This window comes from Saccoglossus kowalevskii, chromosome 4 (assembly GCF_978046115.1).
Source record: "Saccoglossus kowalevskii chromosome 4, keSacKowa6.1, whole genome shotgun sequence".
NCBI lineage: Eukaryota > Metazoa > Hemichordata > Enteropneusta > Harrimaniidae > Saccoglossus > Saccoglossus kowalevskii.
In genome coordinates, this window is record NC_140644.1 from 10,687,048 (window position 1) to 10,709,294 (window position 22,247).

The 22,247-nt window shown below is 36.7% G+C and overlaps 1 protein-coding gene across 3 annotated transcripts in view; it reads left to right on the top strand.

Moving 5' to 3' along the window:
* The window catches only part of LOC100379077 (uncharacterized), a 34,734-nt gene extending 14,070 nt beyond the window's left edge, over window positions 1-20,664 (top strand). For all 3 annotated transcript variants that reach the window (XM_085497756.1, XM_085497757.1, XM_085497758.1), the window contains 12 exons: window positions 1,110-1,166; window positions 1,789-1,955; window positions 2,066-2,098; window positions 2,591-2,906; window positions 7,222-7,363; window positions 9,092-9,308; window positions 11,020-11,096; window positions 12,569-12,757; window positions 15,046-15,623; window positions 16,193-16,288; window positions 18,037-18,498; window positions 18,704-20,664. In XM_085497756.1, coding sequence (XP_085353882.1) covers window positions 1,110-1,166; window positions 1,789-1,955; window positions 2,066-2,098; window positions 2,591-2,906; window positions 7,222-7,363; window positions 9,092-9,308; window positions 11,020-11,096; window positions 12,569-12,757; window positions 15,046-15,623; window positions 16,193-16,288; window positions 18,037-18,498; window positions 18,704-18,928 — 2,559 coding nt within the window. In that variant the 3' untranslated portion in view covers window positions 18,929-20,664. The remainder of the gene's footprint in view (window positions 1-1,109; window positions 1,167-1,788; window positions 1,956-2,065; window positions 2,099-2,590; window positions 2,907-7,221; window positions 7,364-9,091; window positions 9,309-11,019; window positions 11,097-12,568; window positions 12,758-15,045; window positions 15,624-16,192; window positions 16,289-18,036; window positions 18,499-18,703) is intronic.
* Window positions 20,665-22,247: the final 1,583 nt, after the last annotated feature.

The window sequence follows — 22,247 nt, forward strand, 5'->3', positions numbered from 1 at the left end:
TTCTTTGCATGTGCCTAGTACCTTATGTGGGACATATGTACATGCAGTGGTTTAGCGATTCAATTCAAAATGGCCGACTGGCAGCCATCTTTGTTGTTTGAAAATGTTGTATTTTGGACATGCTTTGTCAGTTGTCATTCAAACTTGGTACATAGATTATACATGTTAGGATACATGTCCATGACAATTTATTTCGCAATTGGATCAAAGATGGTCAACTGGCAGGCATCTTGTGGTTTTTTTTTATGCGGTATCTTGGACGTGCTCTGTCAGTTTTCATTCAAATTGGCACATACATGTTATATGGCACATGTTAGGATGCATGTTTTTTGTCCATGACAGTATGTTTCAAAATCAGGTCAAGGATGGCCGATTGACAGCCATCTGACTTTTTGGCCGTACTACTATATTTTCACAATTTATGTACCATTTTCATTCGTATTTGGCACATACATCATACATATTTGGCACATACATCATACATATCAGTGTGTATCATAATCAGATCAAAGGTGGCCGAATAACGGCTGTTTTTATTTTTGGCCATATTACTACTACACGGAACACGTGTTTTGATGTAAATAAACAATCTGTTGTATACGCCACTTGGAACTCAAGTTTCAAGGACACGCTCGCGACAATCCCTCCACTTTAATATGACGAGCACAAAGAGAACTTTCAAATATTTAACGGGAACTGTGTCATTTTCAATGACTTGTTTAAATCTGTAATGTTAAACTCACGAACAATTTTATCCCATTGTTCTGAAGGAGAGTGCAGACTATAAACGGTACTATTTTATGAATTTGTGATAAAAAGAGGGAAATGGTAGTGAAAATGTGAGGAGTGCAAGAGGTTTCTATTCAATAGACAAATCTACATGTATCTGTAATGTAACTTACCTTCAAGGTCTAATTTAAGAGGTCGTCTTAAATTGAATTTCATATTTTGCAAGTAATTTCACATTACCCCATCTACAATTTCAATATTTTATGCTATAAAAATTAATCAGGGGATGGAACCTCACAAATTTACATAGTGGAAATACAACTTTAAACTGTGTTATTTGAAATATTCATTCCAATATATTCTCGTATATTTATGCCTAGGTTGAGCAGCTTGCAAGGTCACTTGAGAAACCAAGATTAACAAACGACAACACACCAGTAAGTAAATATGTTGTAATTTCTAGTTAGTATTCAATTAAATATAAGTACCAACCAACCTATTTGACATTCAATGTGTGCATATGTATCTGTAAGGAAGATTGTATAAAATTTGCTGATGTATATGTATATTATTAAGTCATGGTATTTTATTGCAAATGACGACATAGTAGAGTACTATAACCATTGCGTATATGGTCTGGAGATACATGTAAAAACACCATGTTATCAATACTGACTCTGTGTATTACTGCACAAGGCATCAACCATAGTGGATGCAGACACAATAGTCATGTAGCACCCTTTGCGTGCATACATAATGAGCTTTCCTACAGTCAGCATATGCACAACTAATAACATATGGCATCTTTGGCATGCCTGCATGAAAAGTGGTCGAGTCAGCACATGCAACTTTTGGCACATGTCAAGCGTTCCAGTTGGTACATGCAAATAATAGTCATTAGTCCTCAGTTATAGCATAGACCTTAGAATATGTTCTTCAAGGTCTATGGTTATAGTTCTAGCTGTTAGTGATCAGAGTGCAAGTGGTACCTGCTGTATCTGTTGTATTCACCATCGGCTGCTGCTGTTGCATGACACATTACTTGTATGTATTCCACAGATTACAGTTGAAGAAGTGGTTCTTGAGAGAGAAAGGGACAATAATAAGATTTATCATGCTCGAGTTACGATACTGCAGAGACAAACAGATATGTTTTATCTTGGAGAATTGTATATTGATAGAGACTATCACCCAGGTGACCCAAGAAGACCTGGCACTATATGCAAGTAAGGAGACATAATTCATGTTTCAGCATATGCAAGTATTTATAACTGTCTGAGTAACTGTTATTGACATATAATTAAACAAAGTTTGCTATTTTATTTTCTATTTGTAGATTTCCACTGGGAACTAAAGCGAATGTCCAAAGGTAATTTTTTTTTTTTTTTCATATATTTTGTAAACATATCACTGTTGTTTAGAATTGTCTTAGATGTATATTGTATGCTATATGATCCACTGCAGATGCAAGGTATTTATCCTTACATTGTACAATCCTATCTGGCAATAGTGAAGAATCCTTTCAAAAATCCTTTCATATCTTTATAGCAATCAGATCCAGATCTCTCTCAAAATCTGATCGATTGATCCTTATCACAAGGACAGTCTAAAATGTCATGGAAATTCATAGTTATCCTGCTGACAACCAAAACCAGCACTGACAAAACATAAATCTCCTTGGTGAAGATTAAACCCAAGATGCCATCTTGATACAGCAATTCAGTAAATTTAATTAATTAAAAGTTAATACTCACAGTTTTGGGTAGAACACAACAAAAGGTGAATAAAAGTGAATAAACGTCTCTTTCAACTTTCACAAGCAGTCAATAATTGTTTAAGAATGTGTTTCTATCATTATTAGGTATCTGCAGCAATTCAAAGATCTATTTACAGAAGAAGGTAGACGATCAGTTAAAATATCGCACATTATTCCGGGACAAGCATCATTGTTATCTCCTACTATTTCAATAAATCAACCAATTAATCTTGCACTACTACAACAACAGCAGCAGCAACAACAACAACAACAACAACAGCAGCAGCAGCAGCAACAGCAACAACAACAACAACAACAGCAGCAGCAGCAGCAGCAGGTTGGTGCAGTTCAACAGATTGCAGTAGCCGGTGCTCCCAATATGTATGTGAATACAAGCAGTGGTATGGTAACAACTCTGCAGGTTAGTGACTATGAATTCATTTATTTATTTGATTGATTGTTTTGTTTTGTTTTGTTTTATTTATTTATTTATTTATTTATTTATTTATTTATTTATTTATTTATTTATTTATTCATTCATTCATTCATTCATTCATTCATTCATTCATTCATTCATTCATTCATTCATTCATTCATTCATTCATTCATTCATTCATTCATTCATTCATTCATTATACCAACAGGTCTCCCCAATTACAGGCACTCATGAAATACAATTACAAAAATAAGGCCACACTGATTTAATTTTATGGATGACATCCCCTGGAGACCTCAAAACTAATGTGAGAGGGCGAAAAAAAAAAAATCCTGCCAAAAAAAAATGCTACTAAAACCACAGGACTACATTGACCTTTTATATTGAGACTCAAAAATTACCAAGTACTACTAATTTCCGTAATAATATATCAGTATCACTTTATTTATTTATTTTCATTGAAATAATGACCAAAATGAATACGTTTATTTTTTGTGTTAATTTTCTTTTCAATAACGTGTATCTATCATGTCAGTACGTTTTTTTTGAGTGTTATTTACAAAGTGTGTGTGGAGAAAAAAGACGTTGTTTGGCGGCCATTTTGAATATATAATAAAGTCATTTGCAACATCTTGAATTAGCGAATCAGTTCTCTTGCTATGCTCACAAAAAAGACATGTTACACAGTAGCTTTGAAACTTTTTTTCACCACGAAAGCGGACTTCGGCCGAGGAGCTTCCGCTGCTTTCATTGCAGTTTTGTCGATTTCAATGCGAACAAAGCAACCAAACTGACTTTTAGGCCACCATACACCTCCACTCCTCTCCCATTTCTGTCATCGTTGACGAAGAAACCCGGGACAGCCACCCTGGACAATATGTCCTTAAAGTCGTCTGGGCGAAACTCGCTTGCTGCTACCAATCTCTCATATAGCTGTGTAAACGTCACATCCCCCTGGCCGACATCAATTGCGTACGACAATCCTTCTGTTTTTCCTCTGAACTTTTATGCTCAGGTATTTTGGTGGCGTGGTCGCCATGTTGGAATTCCCGGCAACGCAATACGCATGTGCAGAAGATCATTTACGACAAGTCGGTGCTTTGTGACAATATGAGTCAGCAAGTTCCGGACAGAAAACCAATCTGTGGAGACTCGTCGTCAGAGTTTTTTTTTTTTTTTTGAGAACAGGCGAAAACTAATGCCCGCGCGGATGTCATCCATAAAATTAACTCAGTGTGGCCTAATAAAAAATTAAAAAGAAAGACCCAAAGCTCAACATATGGCATAATGTTCATGATCTACAGTACCTGTCCGTGGACCGCACTTTGCTATCTACTTACATGGCCACCATATGTATAATGTGGATTTTGCAATTTTTAGCCGAAGGCTTATAGATTGGGTTCCGTCCGTCTGTCTGTCCGTTCGTTCGTCCGTCCGTTTGTCTGTCTTTTACCGCTTATAAGTTTGATATGCTCTGTCCAATGTTTTCCCAAGTTGGTGCATATGTAATTCTCAATGCCATACATATGCACGCCGAGTATTTTTTTGATTCGCCAAAGTTTCATTGTGTTTTTCTGTGATTTTCAACATTTTACTAGTAAAAATTTCGAAATTTGCCGGAAAAATCCGAGTTTTAACGACATCTTGCAAGAGAACTGGCATTACCGTATTGCGCATGCGCCAGTCTAACCGCTGAGGAAATCAGCGTCGTTTTCATCTGAGGATATTGTATTCCGGGACTGTATCGTTCTTTGCACAAGGCTTATATAGATTAAATTCTCAAAGGTAAGAAACTGTGCTTATGGTATTTATTATGAACTTTGATTTATCCTTTTTTTGTCCTGACTTTAGTGAGAAACTAGCGATCGCACAGTGTCACACTTTGCCAGAAAAACAGTCCTGCTATTAGTTCAAAAACTGATTATGAAACGTGTGAATCGAAAGTTTATCTCGTCATTTAGGAGGCTTGGGAATAACGTTTGGTATATAAAATACTGGAATAATAAAAACGTAAAAGTTTAGAACACGCTGATCGTGATTCTGTTATGCACGATTGCTATTTCCGGTGTTCATTGGCCACTGCTAGCAGATTAAAACTTGGTTTCGTGACGACATATTAGACTAGAATTATCGAGAAAACACAAGCCAAGTTCGACCAACCGTGACTGCTTGAAAGCAATGATGAATTTGAAAAGTACTGTAATTCAATATCAATGAATCTATCATCACTTTTAAATTATCTTTGAAGTAAATATGATACCCGAGTGCGTTACTACACGTGACCGGGACATGCTCCATGTCGTGTTGAAGTTTATTGGTAAGTCGAACATCTGTCAACAGAGACACATTTTCCCAATCAGCTATTTATTTCGGTACTGAAGTCAGGGTGGCAATTTCAATGTTTAGCTACCATAATTTATCTCCATTATGAGCAGGAAAATAAATTACGGACCTCGATTGAGATGGATTTAACGGCAGCCATGTTTTTAATTGGTGACATTGTGCATTTAGGGATATGATGTTGATTAATGATGTTGACTTAATAGTCATAATTTTTTTTTTCAAAACTTTTATATATTATTTTAATACAACTACAATATGTTAATTAGTATGCAAATTAATATGCAAATTAGCAGCCAATCTGAGACAACTTTCTAGAATGAACACCGCAATCCAGTTCAAAGGAAATTTGACATACACTTAGGTTACATGATCACTACCTCTGCTGATTTGTTTTTTATGCACTTCTATCTGCTTTTATATTAAATGTATTATTTTTTTGTATTTTTCTCAATAGTATTTTTTATTTCTTTTGTTAGCTTGGCATCCATTTGGTTCAGCTCGAGTGAAATTTTTGGCATATCCCTGGTCAGATTTTAATGACATTGAAAACACAAGTACTCTGGCTTTTTGCACATTCTTAATATTTTATTTTTGCAGAATCCTGTGAATATTAATTTGACAACTTTGTAGAGTGGAAACAGACTGGTGAATTAGTTCATCCTAGACTTTGGTAGAACGTGTTTAAAATAGTACAGTGTGAAATGCAATTTCTTTCTGGCTGGTATAAATTTATTAAGTAATATTTTTTCGTACTAAAAAGACTCAAATATCTTTTTTAATTAAATCTAACAGCCAATAGGAGCACATATGCTACAACCTCTGCTTACTTTGGAACTAAATGTTCTTTTTTCTTTTTTTCAGGTGCAGAGCAAGAATTTGTTTCTCAGAAACCAGAGCCACTGGAACTGCATGTATTACAAAAACATACCGGTACTATTCGCTGCATGTCTGACAATTATATAAAGTTTCTCAGGTCCTCTTTTTAGCTCCGCTGTCGACTTTGTCGAGCGGAGCTTATCATATGAGTGATTGTACATCGGTGTCCGTCGTTCGTGTCAATGTTTTACTTTATTGACTTCTTCTTGAAAACTACAAGCCTGAATGCTATGATTCTTGGTGTGTATGTACCTGGGGTAGACCTCTCTTAGATTTGTTCATTTCATGATGATATCTTCAATTCTCTAATTTTGGTGAATATTTTTGTAATTTTTGGTAAAAAGTGATATTTTTGACTTCTTGTTAAAAACCAAAAGTCCAATTGCTTTGATATTACATATATAGATACTACATGTGAACCTTTCTCAGATTTGTTCATTTCGTGATGATATCTTAAATTCTCTTATTTTGGTGAATATTTTGGTCATTTTTGGTAAAAAGTGATATTTTTGACTTCTTGTTGAAAACAGCAAGTCTGATTGCTATACATACTATACATATTGTTCATTTTCTAATGATATCTTCTGTTCTTTAATTGAAATGTGCATTGCTTACAGCGGAGCTATCTCAGCCGACTGGCTGCTTGTTTTTACTTTGAGAAGTTTTGTCAACCAAAGCATAAATACGTGTTTCTCTGTACATAAAATTTCACACGATTTGTTAATATTAATGTATGATAATAAAAACTTGATAATATTTTTCTGAATTTTTGCACTATTGTCATATGAGAAGTAATCTTGTCCTTATTAGAGATATTGAAACTAATCCAGAGCCACAAGCTAGTTTATCCAAACAGACACAACACTGACTCTACATATTTGCAGATCTGATTTGTATACTGTTTGTGTACTGGTTTGGTGCTATCTGGTTTCCTTGCTGAGAATAATGCTGACCTGGATGGAGAGTGCTATAAACTTGAAATGCCATAGAAATCACGTTTGCCAATTTATGTCCATGCAACTTTAGAATGACAACTAGCGAAGGCAGTGTCATTTATGACTTGTGCTTTGTATTTTGACAGTCTAATGGAAATGCTGCTGCCTTCAATCAGATTGCTGTTGGTGGAAGTAAGAAAACCACGCCCATTAGAGTCCAACTCAACAACCATGGTAGTCTTAGTTCTAATATATTAAGTCCTACTGGTCAAACTACAGCACAAACAGGTAAAATTGTTTATTTCATATGTTTTTCAATGAAAGCTTAGCTCTGTTTTATTTCACAGTATCTCCAATACAGCATTCTGTATCTGCCTCACTAGAAGACCTTTGGATATGAGCTTCTATGAAATTAATTATATGCCATATGTTCATTGTATAGGTCAGCTCGATATGAACATATTTGTTTGCAGTTTGCAATATCCACACATGGTTCCGCATCTGCCCTGCTATGACATTTTTGACTCCTGTGTGCGAAGCACAAAAAGGGAGTCTTTGCAGTTAGTGTGTCTGTATGTGTATGTGTGTGTGTGTGTGTGTGTGTGTGTGTGTGTGTGTGTGTGTGTGTGTGTGTGTGTGTGTGTCCGCCTGTTCCACTGATATCTCAAGAACCATACATCAGTTTTTGATGAAACTTGGTGCATAGATGCTCTGGGCCAATGCGCAGATTTGATTAGGTTTTGGTAAAAATCCATGCATATTAATTACCTAATTTGCATGATAATTAGCTGATTTTTAGCTGTTCCATGACTGTTCCACTGATATCTAAAGAACCACTCATTGGATTTTGATGAAACTTGGCACACAGATGCTCCAAACTAATGCGCAGATTTGATTAGTTTTGGGCAAAAATCTGTCCAATATTAATTACCTAATTTGCATAATGATTAATCAATATTCGGCTTTTCCACTGATATCTCAAGTACGGTAGTAATCATCACATTTCAATAAAACTTGGTACATAGATGTCATAGGACACTGCACAAACCTCATAGTTTTTAGGGTAATATCAGTAGATATTAATTATCTAATTAGCATAATTAATTAATTTTCAGCTTTTGATATTTCAAGTAGTAATTGTCACATTTCAATGAAACTTGGTGCATAGATGTCATAGGACACTGCACAGACCTGATAGTTTTTAGGGTAATATGAGTACATATTAATTACCTAATTTGCATAATTAATTAATTTTCAGCTTTTGATATTTAAAGTAGTAATCATCACATTTCAATGAAATTTGGTACATAGATGTCATAGGACACTGCACAGACCTGATAGTTTTTAGGGTAATATCAGTATATATTAATTAGCTAATTTGCAGCTTTTGATAGAACCTCATACACAGAACCTCATACACCTGCTCAGAAAGTCTGTGCCATTGTCTAGATAGCCATTTTTCGACCTGTCCATTGTGCTATTGCTGATTGTCATGAAAACACACAATGATTGTGGGTTTTTTTTCTTTACCACAATATGGTTGTAAAAAAAATGTTTGAAAAACATTCAGTTTTCAAGTCTACATGTTTATAAATTGTGATGTGTTGATTAGAAACACACAAAACATCAAAGAAACCAGAGCGCTTTCAAATTAAACTTCTTGTTTATTCTGCCATTTTCAGTTACACCAATGGCACTACTTTTTTACATATCAATACACTCGGGTGATCAGATGACATATAACACCGTTGCAAAAGTATGTATTCTGCATACAATAAAGTAACCCCAAAAACGTCACATAAACCAAAATGTAAATTACCAGAATTGAGATAGCTCTACTAACTCTTGTTTTATATTTGGATTTGAAGGTTTTTATCAACCAGATAATGCATACATATGGAAAATGTAAACAAATGCATTTCTCTTATAAGGTGGTTAGTTTTCTTGCTAATCACCTTGTCTGCATCATCCAGATTCTCAATGGGCAATGTTGTAATAGTTTCGTTATGTTTTTAGGTATAACATTAACTACACCAACACAGCTTCAGCAACAGCAGTTATTGGCACAGCAAGCTGTGCTGCAACAACAATTACAGCTGGCTCATTCACAGCAACTGCAGCAACAAGTACAGCAACAGCAATTACAACTACAGCCACAGCAGTTGCAGCCCGGTGTAATACCAGCATCAACTGGTAGTAGAATACCTGGTAGACAGACTATTCAATTCAGTAGGTAAGTTGTTGTCATTAACTTAGTTTTGTGTGAAACAGATAGCTTGCCTGTCTGTGTATGTTCGTATTTAAATTTTTGTATGTATGTCTTTTCCACTGATATCTAAAAACAACTAATCAGATTTCCATGAAACTTGGTACATGGGTGCTCTCAGATTATCGGCAGACCCAATAACTTACAATCTACCCATGGATATAACCCAAATTAGAGCAGTAAGATAGAAAGTAGTATTTATAGACACTGTATTCACATTTTAAACAGGGGACTTATGCATTGAGCTCTATGTGTACATCTGTGTGTCCGTGCGTGTGTGCATCCGGACCTATATCTTAGACATGCCTGGATCGATTCAATTCAAACTTCACACATCAATTTGTTTCACGATCTGATTCAAGATGGTCGAATGACAGCCATTTTTGTACTGGAAAATTACGCATTTCTCTGCTGTTTTTTTTTAAATGTTTTTGTGCCAGGTAACAGTTACGGACATTGAGTGTCGCTGTTGTCTCTCCTGACTTTTTTTCTTTTTTGTAAGTGAAAATTGCAAGTGCTAGTGCATTTTGCCACAGAAGTCATTTCCTGTTAGGGACTACATGACAGGGCTGTGTGCCCATCTCCCTATCAAATGGATATTTTTTTTTTAACCAAGGTTCCTTCAAAGTCACATTCGTTAGTGAATGAATCTCGGCCAGTGGAATTGGCTTTCCCATTGAGTCTGTGGCACAGGGGTCGATCCTTTTGATGTACAGCCTAAGGTAGGATTTGAACTTGGGTCTACCTATCATGAGTCTGATGCGACAACCACTATGCTACCAGTTTACAAATGGATTTTGTTCAAACTTGGTACATACATTGGACATTATGGGTCCCTGATGCACGTCATTTTGTTTTTCAGATCAAATTCAAAATGGCTGACTGGTGGCCATTTTGTTTTAATGAAAGCAATTCTAGAGTCATATCTCTGACATGCTTTGACTGATGTTCAAGTTTTATATATTCATTATACATCATGTCATAGATATACAGATGTGTTGGTTTGACGATCGGATTCAAAATGGACAACCGGTGGCCATTATGTTCTAATTATTACTGTTCCAGAGCAATATCTCTCAATATAGACAAGTACCGTAAAATCTGTATTAGAAGCCGCATCCCTAATAGAAGTCGCATCCATTCTATTTGAATAATTGAGAACCAAAAATTCATCATTTCTCATATGTGTAGATGCTCTAATAGAAGCCGCATCCCCTCTGTTGCATTGTACCATTTTAATAGAAGCCGCGGCTTCTAATACAGATTTTACAGTACTCGTACTATATTACTACATGTATAAACAAAACAAATAACTTAGGTTCATAACTAACTGGGACTGTGCCAGATGATACACAATAAAGCAAAACTGATATAATAGACTCTAGTTAGTGTCGTCTGTAATATAAAAATCGACTTTGACTTCTTGGTATGTTGCCATGATTATATGATTAAAATATGCACTTTGATTTGTTTTGTTGACATTTGACCGAATGGCAGTCATTTTTGTCCCAGTAAATACTATTTCAACATGTGTCATGTGTGCTGCTGTCATGTCACATTATCTTCTATCACATCATGCTTGCTGATATATCTTGTGTGATATGGTCTTTTCCTAATATGCATGTGTCATTTCAAGTCGTGTATAAGATATATTAATGTAATGTATTATATTTTCTAGATCCAGTAGTGCCCCTGCTGCTACATTATCATCAGCTTCTATTCCTGCAAATACATTTACTGCTGTTACAGTAGCAGGTAGGTAGTCTGCATTGTCCTGAGTACAGTATTTCAAATAAAGGTGAAGGTATACAGGTATATAGCAATTAAATACAGCAATGTGACATTAAGGTCATGTAACTTCCTGGATTTAACATATCACCAACTGATGTTGTTTTCTCGCATTTGGCTTTGAGCTGGTGATGTTTACTCTATTTTGTTGAATTGATTTAGCTTGGAATCAAGCCATTCCGAGTTCATCCAAAAATGGCTCAATGAATCTATGTGTAACTATGCCCAGAGTGATGTTATCTGTGTGATTACCCAAACAACAGTGATTATCCAGGTTGCATCATTATTCGGGCATTAACCTTGAAATAGAAAAAGCATCAGATCTAAGAGCATATTGAAAACTCTATTCCTTACTCTCTTATTGAAATTGCAAATATAAAAGTATTTGAAGCTTCTAGTTGTGTGAAATTATCAATGCTGTAATGCTGAGTTTGAAGTTTGTGGCTTGTTCACACTAAATCAAGTATCATCAGTTATATCTTTCATGAGTCAGTTGATGTTTTTGTGTGTTTGTATTGTTTTGTTTGTTTTTTTGAACGAGGATAAAAATACCCAAGATGATCTGTGAGCTGCCTAATATCGTTTTTGTCTTGGGGAGGTTCTGAATTTTGTAAAAAAATATACTATATACTTTTTGCAAAGAACCTGTGTGGGGTAATATGTTTACTGCATTTTTAATGGCCACCACAGTGGACAAGTTATTTCCTGTTTGAAGTTTAAGTCCGAATTATGACTCAACTTGGATAAGTGATGTGTTATCTGGGTAATCATTCATGATTGGGTATAGGAATACAATTTTACATTTGAACTAATTTTCAAGTGAAGTTATACTTGTTTTGATGCATGAGAACCTTGATGGTGCATGGTTAGTCTTCCTCTCTGTTTTTGTCAGTTATTGTGAAATTTATTTACAGTGCTTGTGACATGTGACCCCACAACCTAATTTTCAATTATGAATGTGATCCCCTCAATTTGCCTTCATGGAAAATTTTTTTGTTTTTTTACTTTCTATCACACCATTAGTATTTTATATTTTGTGCAGGGATGTGTCTCAAAATTAGATTTGAACATTTTGTCCAAAATACTACATGGGACATTTCTAAATATATTGGCATATTTTGAGTGTGAAACAGTAAATTTAACAGGAACTACTCTTTGTCCTTTGGCCTTTGTCTGAAATGATTGAACAAAATTAGCCAATTTTGAAAAAATACCGGCAAATTGCTGATGTTCAATCAGCTTCTGAATCATTGTTGTGCAAGTTACCCTTTTCCAATAAACTCTCCTGATGCCTTGTTTACATTTTTATTTTAATATGAATTATATCATGTTTGCATGTTTAAATTACTGGTTGTATAATTTGCTTGTTTGTAATTTATTTTCTAGTTATTGCTTTCCCCCTTAGTGATGTATGTTGCCCTTTTTTGCCAACCTAACAGGCCAGCTACCCTTGTACCCAATTACAACTTTGAAGTCACCTCCCCCACCTCTGGTGAAGTCTGTTACTACTACCAATGCCACTTCACTCACTCGGAGAACATCCTCCTTGACAGATGGGCAGTCTCCAATCAGTATGCAAGTTAGTATTGGAGGACCGACTACAGTTGTAACAAGTGTGGCACAACAAGGTGAGAGCTCTCGCTTATTGACCTGAGTGATGATTAACAAGGTGAGAAATTATCCATATTGACCTGAGTGCTGATAAACAAGGTGAGAAACCATCCCATATTGACCTGAGTCATGATTAACAAGGTGCGAAACAATCCCATATTGACTTGAATAATGATGAACACTGTGAGAAATCATCCCATATTGACCTGAGTGATGATTAACAAGGTGAGAACACCATCCAATATTGACCTGAGTGATGATTAACAAGGTGAGAACACCATCCCATATTGACCTGAGTGATGATTAACAAGGTGAGAACACCATCCCATATTGACCTGAGTAATGATTAACAAAGTGAGAACACCATCCAATATTGACCTGAGTGATGATTAACAAGGTGAGAACACCATCCAATATTGAGCTGAGTGATGATTAACAAGGTGAGAACACCATCCCATATTGAGCTGAGTGATGATTAACAAGGTGAGAACACCATCCCATATTGACCTGAGTGATTAATAACAAGGTGAGAACACCATCCCATATTGACCTGAGTAATGAATAACAAGGTGAGAACACCATCCAATATTGACCTGAGTGATGATTAACAAGGTGAGAACACCATCCCATATTGACCTGAGTGATGATTAACAAGGTGAGAACACCATCCCATATTGACCTGAGTAATGATTAACAAGGTGAGAACACCATCCCATATTGACCTGAGTGATGATTAACAAGGTGAGAACACCATCCCATATTGACCTGAGTAATGATTAACAAGGTGAGAACACCATCCCATATTGACCTGAGTGATGATTAACAAAGTGAGAACACCATCCAATATTGACCTGAGTGATGATTAACAAGGTGAGAACACCATCCCATATTGACCTGAGTGATGATTAACAAGGTGAGAACACCATCCCATATTGACCTGAGTAATGATTAACAAAGTGAGAACACCATCCAGCATTGACCTGAGTGATGATTAACAAGGTGAGAACACCATCCCATATTGACCTGAGTAATGATTAACAAGGTGAGAACACCATCCCATATTGACCTGAGTGATGATTAACAAAGTGAGAACACCATCCAATATTGACCTGAGTGATGATAAACAAGGTGAGAACACCATCCCATATTGACCTGAGTGATGATTAACAAGGTGAGAACACCATCCCATATTGACCTGAGTAATGATTAACAAAGTGAGAACACCATCCAATATTGACCTGAGTAATGATTAACAAGGTGAGAACACCATCCAGCATTGACCTGAGTGATGATTAACAAGGTGAGAACACCATCCAGCATTGACCTGAGTAATGATTAACAAGGTGAGAACACCATCCAATATTGACCTGAGTAATGATTAACAAGGTGAGAACACCATCCAGCATTGACCTGAGTGATGATTAACAAGGTGAGAACACCATCCAGCATTGACCTGAGTAATGATTAACAAGGTGAGAACACCATCCCATATTGACCTGAGTAATGATTAACAAGGTGAGAACACCATCCCATATTGACCTGAGTAATGATTAACAAAGTGAGAACACCATCCAATATTGACCTGAGTAATGATTAACAAGGTGAGAACACCATCCAGCATTGACCTGAGTGATGATTAACAAGGTGAGAACACCATCCCATATTGACCTGAGTAATGATTAACAAGGTGAGAACACCATCCCATATTGACCTGAGTGATGATTAACAAAGTGAGAACACCATCCAATATTGACCTGAGTGATGATAAACAAGGTGAGAACACCATCCCATATTGACCTGAGTGATGATTAACAAGGTGAGAACACCATCCCATATTGACCTGAGTAATGATTAACAAAGTGAGAACACCATCCAATATTGACCTGAGTAATGATTAACAAGGTGAGAACACCATCCAGCATTGACCTGAGTGATGATTAACAAGGTGAGAACACCATCCAGCATTGACCTGAGTAATGATTAACAAGGTGAGAACACCATCCAATATTGACCTGAGTAATGATTAACAAGGTGAGAACACCATCCAGCATTGACCTGAGTGATGATTAACAAGGTGAGAACACCATCCAGCATTGACCTGAGTAATGATTAACAAGGTGAGGACACCATCCCATATTGACCTGAGTAATGATTAACAAGGTGAGGACACCATCCCATATTGACCTGAGTAATGATTAACAAGGTGAGGACACCATCCAATATTGACCTGAGTGCTTCTTAACACTACAAAATCTCTTCTAGTACCCCATATTTTTATGATAGTAAATAATGTTTCTTTTTGTAGGAATGACTGGACAGTCTGGTAGTATGGGTCCTCCTCCAACACCTCCTACTGTGTCAACCCCAGCACCGCTAACACCAACTTCAGCGTCTACACCAACAAGAGTTTCTACACCAAACCGTGAACCTAATAGGACCACAACACCAACCAGTAGTCTATCCCAGCAGGGGAGCCTAACACAGAACATCACTATGACCATGCCGTCTGGTATTACAGTTCCCATAACAGTCAGTTTGGCTGCAGGTATGGTCCCGTCTGCATCAGGAATATTCACAACACAATCTGGAGGGATGACCGCACTGACCGGAGTAACCACCCCAACAAACATAATGACTTTACCTCAGTGTGTGACAACCACAGCATCTGGTGTGATAAGTACACCTACTGGTGTGATGACAGCTCCAATCAACATAATAAGTGGTGGTCAGGCAGTTGTTGGCAGCACTGGTACCCCTATTAATATAACTGGTGGAACTACAGCTAGTCTTAGTCCAGCCAACCTAGCACATTTTATGACAAGTTTAAAGAATAGTCAAGGCATACGAACAGGGGCTACATCTGCACCACTCTCCTTATTACAGGTAACAATGATTTCTGCATGTCCCTCAAAAAGTAATAACTCTTCAAGATTTGTTATTCAGATAGTGCAGAAACCCAATATGTTCATTTCATTATATTGTATAAGTCACCAATACCTGTTCCCCGCCAAAAAGTTGGCCACTATTTTTCCTGTCAAATTTGCTGATACTATTGATACTTGGATACTATTTGAGATATACTATTATACTTTTGGGGAACTTTTATATAATTCATGTACATGTATTATTATTTTATCAGGGACCCTTAAGATTAATACAGTACATGTACTATTAGTTGAGGAATTGTAGGTTAATTAATTTGTTATATAAATACAATGATCTCATTGTAATTTGGGTTTGGAAATGATACCATCTATTACATTACTGTCATTTTAGCCTGTATGTGTTTGGGGGCTCAAATACATTTTATTTTGGAGCAATGTGGCCTCATTAGTAACATACCCTTGATGCAAATGGCCCAGAGATCTCTTTAGTGAGACACCCACAAAACTTACTTTCGCCCCTTGAATAATGTATGTTTATTCACTCATAACCACGTCTATTTTTCACAGCAACTGCCAAGTAATTTTTTGCCCAGAATACCTGGAATGACACAAATTGCATCGCCAATAACTTCAGCCATTGGACAAAAACAAGCAGCTCAACAGGTAAAATGATCTGTCCTCTATGTGCATATAATATATTGTATCTGATCATGTCTGTCTGTAATATCACATGTCCCATCCAAGTCTGTCTGTATAATATCACATGTCCAATCCAAGTCTGTCTGTAATATCACATGTCCCATCCAAGTCTGTCTGTTATATCACATGTCCCATCCAAGTCTGTCTGTCTGTAATATCACATGTCCCATCCAAGTCTGTCTGTCTGTCTGTCTGTCTGTAATATCACATGTCCCATCCAAATCTGTCTGTAATATCACATGTCCCATCCAAGTCTGTCTGTAATATCACATGTCCCATCCAAGTCTGTCTGTTATATCACATGTCCCATCCAAGTCTGTCTGTCTGTAATATCACATGTCCCATCCAAGTCTGTCTGTCTGTCTGTAATATCACATGTCCCATCCAAGTCTGTCTGTAATATCACATGTCCCATCCAATTCTGTCTGTAATATCACATGTCCCATCCAAGTCTGTCTGTTATATCACATGTCCCATCCAAGTCTGTCTGTCTGTAATATCACATGTCCCATCCAAGTCTGTCTGTCTGTCTGTAATATCACATGTCCCATCCAAGTCTGTCTGTTATATCACATGTCCCATCCAAGTCTGTCTGTCTGTAATATCACATGTCCCATCCAAGTCTGTCTGTCTGTCTGTATAATATCACATGTCCCATCCAAATCTGTCTGTAATATCACATGACCAATCCAAGTCTGTCTGTTATATCACATGTCCCATCCAAGTCTGTCTGTTATATCACATGACCAATCCAAGTCTGTCTGTCTGTAATATCGCATGTCCCATCCAAGTCTGTCTGTCTGTAATATCACATGTCCCATCCAAGTCTGTCTGTCTGTAAGATCACATGTCCCATCCAAGTCTGTCTGTCTGTAAGATCACATGACCAATCCAAGTCTGTCTGTCTGTAAGATCACATGTCCCATCCAAGTCTGTCTGTCTGTAAGATCACATGTTCCATCCAAGTCTGTCTGTCTGTCTGTCTGTCTGTCTGTCTGTCTGTCTGTCTGTAATATTGCATGTCCCATCCAAGTCTGTCTGTCTGTAATATCACATGTCCCATCCAAGTCTGTCTGTCTGTAATATCACATGTCCCATCCAAGTCTGTCTGTCTGTTTGTAATATCACATGTCCCATCCAAGTCTGTCTGTCTGTAAGGTCACATGTCCCATCCAAGTCTGTCTGTAATATCACATGACCAATCCAAGTCTGTCTGTCTGTAATATCACATGTCCCATCCAAGTCTGTCTGTAATATCACATGTCCCATCCAAGTCTGTCTGTAATATCACATGACCAATCCAAGTCTGTCTGTAAGATCACATGACCAATCCAAGTCTGTCTGTCTGTAAGATCACATGTCCCATCCAAGTCTGTCTGTCTGTAAGATCACATGTCCCATCCAAGTCTGTCTGTAATATCACATGTCCCATCCAAGTCTGTCTGTAATATCACATGACCAATCCAAGTCTGTCTGTAAGATCACATGACCAATCCAAGTCTGTCTGTCTGTAATATCACATGTCCCATCCAAGTCTGTCTGTCTGTATAATATCACATGTCCCATCCAAGTCTGTCTGTGTAATATCACATGACCCATCCAAGTCTGTCTGTGTAATATTGCATATCTCATCCACGTCTGACTTTACATCACATTTATGATATCTCATGTTGGTAAGTGTTGTATATCTTTGTTTATGTGTTTATTTCTAGGTACAAGGACAACAGCAACAACCCATAATTTATAGTCCAACTCTACAACAAAGAAATGCTATAAATGCTGCATTACAACAACAGCAGATGCAATTTACACAGCAAGCACAGCAGTCAGCAGGAACACTACAGCAGCAGCAGCAGAAAGTACAACAGTTGAAACAAGCACACTTACAACAACAACATCAAACTGTCGAAGTGACTCATCAAGGTGATTTACTGCACCAGAGTCAACCATCACCACAACAAAGTCAAGTTACTGTTCAACAGCAACAACAACAACAATCACAACCACAGCAGCAACAACAACAACAACAACAGCAGCAACAACAACAGCATCCAACAATGAAGATCAAACTATCCCCAGCTTTGTCACCACAGAGTGTTGCAGCACCAGTTGCAACTACTACAGGCGTTACAGCATTATCGCAGCTTACATCCACTGTTAATAGAACAGCACAGGTAAATCTTAAATCACTTGTAACTTAACCTTCTTGTTCAATCATTAAGAAGACATATCAAGTATTATGACTGTGTTTGCCCATACCCATAGAGTGCTCACTAGTTGTTAAATAGTCAAAACAAACATATTGACATGTTGAATGCTGCCCAATTTTTGTTTTTAACATGAGGTTAATAAAACTTTAATGGTGTAACTGTTTTCCAGGGGCTACAACCAGGACGACTGCACTTACAGGCAGTAACACCACAACAACAACAGTTGGCTGCCATGGCATATCAGCAACAGTTGCAGTTGCACCAGCATCTACAAATACGGCAACAACCAACTCAGCTGCAACAAGTGACACTTGCTCAACCAACTCTCCAACAGGGTCAGTTGCCAAAAGCCAAGGCAAGGAAACGAACAACGCCCACTCCCCCAAAAACTTAACCCCCACCTTCCCTAATAGCGAATAATCAATTATGCCATGTGATTGTCTTTTTGAACTCAATATGAACCTACAATACGTCTTTTCTATATTAATAGCGTTTCTGTGACATAAATAAGGATAAACAGACGCCATTCAGAGCGTTGCTTTCATGTGGTCATCCATAAATAGTAGATACATTACTTGAGGGATTTGCTACATAACAAATGGAAAATTACTGCAGCCAATCACAGTTGTCTATTTGAAAGACATTGCATACATTATGTCACTAGAGGGCGTGATTTATCGAAGGAGTGAAAGGCAATAACAAACTTCAATTTGACTGTATCAGTTAGTTAGATGCTCGCAACTTTGCATGACATGATGGTGTCGTTCTGTTGAACGCTCACGATTTAGATCATTTCTTTATCATACAAGGTGTGGGTATCTATTTCTTTTCTCCAAATGATTCACGATCGAGAAAATACAAAGTTATTTTGTTATACGTGTGATTTCAACACATTATTTTAAATAATAATCATTGTGCAGTTTGCAAAACAAATCCCCTGGCTGGACCTGTTACATCGCAGTTGCATGACATTCTGAACATGGTCTGTTCTGAACTACGTTGTTTTCAGTGGATTTCTGTCTATGACCATATCTGTAATGCACTGTTTTTGTACAGAACACCAAACTAACAATGTCCGCTCATGTTTACTAAATGATCCGTTAATGAATGATTTACATGATTCTGATCAGTCCATTTTCCTACCAGGTACAACTGACTTACAAGTTACCATGGATACACATGTTTTGTCAAATTTCAGCGGCAAAAAATTAATTTTTTGATATTACTCATACTATTGACAATGCAGATGCTATAATATTTACAACTCACTGTGCTGAACACTTATGTGAAATACAAAATGCCTGTCAAATAAACAGCACCATCAAGTCTAGATAAAATCAATGTGTTTTACATAGTTGTAACCTGCTGTAAGAATGACAAGCAAGTAAAACCTACATATCCCAGTTTTAGCAGAAGCAATTTTCACTATGTTGTTGCAACAATCTATTTATAACAGTAAATTAATTCATGATCATGAAATTTGCACAACAATGACATATGAATCAGAATGTGTTTTTAATGAATGATGGCACAGGGAGTGTTTGACTCCCACAGATCAAGCGAAGTACAACTGATGTCGGCTGATCTCACTGATAGTCTTGTGTCTTACAAGTGTTTGGGACATGATGAAAGACATGTTATCCCCGACTCTCCACAATATTGCTCCATCTAATGTGACTTCTGAAAATGTAATGGAATTATCACAGCTGTATATATGTGTGTTTTCAATTGTTTCTCTGCCATCTCAAACTTTTGAATGTCAAAGACATTAAATCTAGATGGTAATTGTATAATTTTTCATGAATTATTCCTTAATATTTTAACATAATAGGTTGAATTTTGATGTGGAATATTCTTTAACTGTGGTATTTCTTAGTCTACAATGTATTTTATTTTTGTAATACTATAGTGTTTTTTTTTTTATATTCATTGTGTAACCATTTGTCCTTCATATATAGAAACTATGGTCCTGTGGAAGTTCACATTGCACGGTAATGGCTTACCAGGTATTATTGTATGTCAAGATTCTACTATATGTTACACTACATAGTAATACCAGCGAACTCAATGCTCTGTAGTATTTTAGTATCAAAACTTTCAATAACTTGAAATTAAATTATTTTATCAAAATTTGTCGTGTGTGTGAATCACTTTGTCATCACTCCTCAGATCATTGTATTTATCAATACAGCACAGACTCCACATCCTATATATATAGTACTGTGAGCACAGATTGTAAATCCCATATAGCATAGCACTGAGCAGAGACTCCATATCCCATATATAATATTAGTGTTTGGTCTCACAGGTAAATTCCCGGTGGCATTCCCGGAGTAAATGAGATAAGAAAGCAATGACAAATTAAGTTCACACTAATACAGCTGGCTGTCTTAAAACTAAGGCTTTCTCAGGAACTGTAAACAAAACACAATAAAGTCACGATAAATAACAAGTTAATGATGCAAATGCAAACCAGAAAAAGATAAAAACAAAGTGTAGTATATTAGTTCTAATTAATATAAAATGGCAGTGGGGAAAATACAATCACAACCACTCCCCAAAACAAAATATATATACAAGTATAGAAACAATAATCAGGTCGAGATAAGAAAATATACCAATATCAAATGAAAATCAGATTGGTAAATGAATAGATAGTGACAGCGATTTCAATTTGTCTATCCATTTAGATACCATCAACTTGTGTAGGTGATCATCGCCCTTGTTAATTTGAAAGATACCAGTAATCGTGATGTCGTTAAAGTTGTGTCCTTGAGACTATGAAGCTGGTTACAACTCTTCTCACATTGCTCACAGTGACAAGAATTTTCATGGTTATAAACAGTCAAAACCAGTTTTATTATGCATTTTTTAAACAAAATATCACTGTCGGCCAAGGACGCCATTACTCTTCCACTTCATGTAAGTCGATCATGATGATTAGCGAGAGGCTTCTTTGTGATGGAATTTTTATAACGCATAATATTGACGAAGGTTCAAAGTATGCCATTTACGAACTGACTGAAAATAGAGGTTAGTAAGACACATCCTACCAGTAGTTTTAAGACATCCTACCAGTAGTTTTAAGACATCCTACCAGTAGTTTTAAGACATCCTACCAGTAGTTTTAAGACATCCTACCAGTAGTTTTAAGACATCCTACCAGTAGTTTTAAGACATCCTACCAGTAGTTTTAAGACATCCTACCAGTAGTTTTAAGACATCCTACCAGTAGTTTTAAGACATCCTACCAGTAGTTTTAAGACATCCTACCAGTAGTTTTAAGACATCCTACCAGTAGTTTTAAGACATCCTACCAGTAGTTTTAAGACATCCTACCAGTAGTTTTAAGACATCCTACCAATAGTTTTAAGACATCCTACCAGTAGTTTTAAGACATCCTACCAGTAGTTTTAAGACATCCTACCAGTAGTTTTAAGACATCCTACCAGTAGTTTTAAGACATCCTACCAGTAGTTTTAAGACATCCTACCAGTAGTTTTAAGACATCCTACCAGTAGTTTTAGTGCTGATTAAATTTGTAACCAGATAAAATACATACCAATCACATCAACATATTGTAGGGCTTAAAGAAAGTAATATAATGCCTAAAGAAAGTGATGCATAAACCTCACAAACCCACCAGACAACTAGAACAGGAGGTTCATAACCTTCGCAAGAAAGTGAACCAATATATGACTTTGTAACCGCCA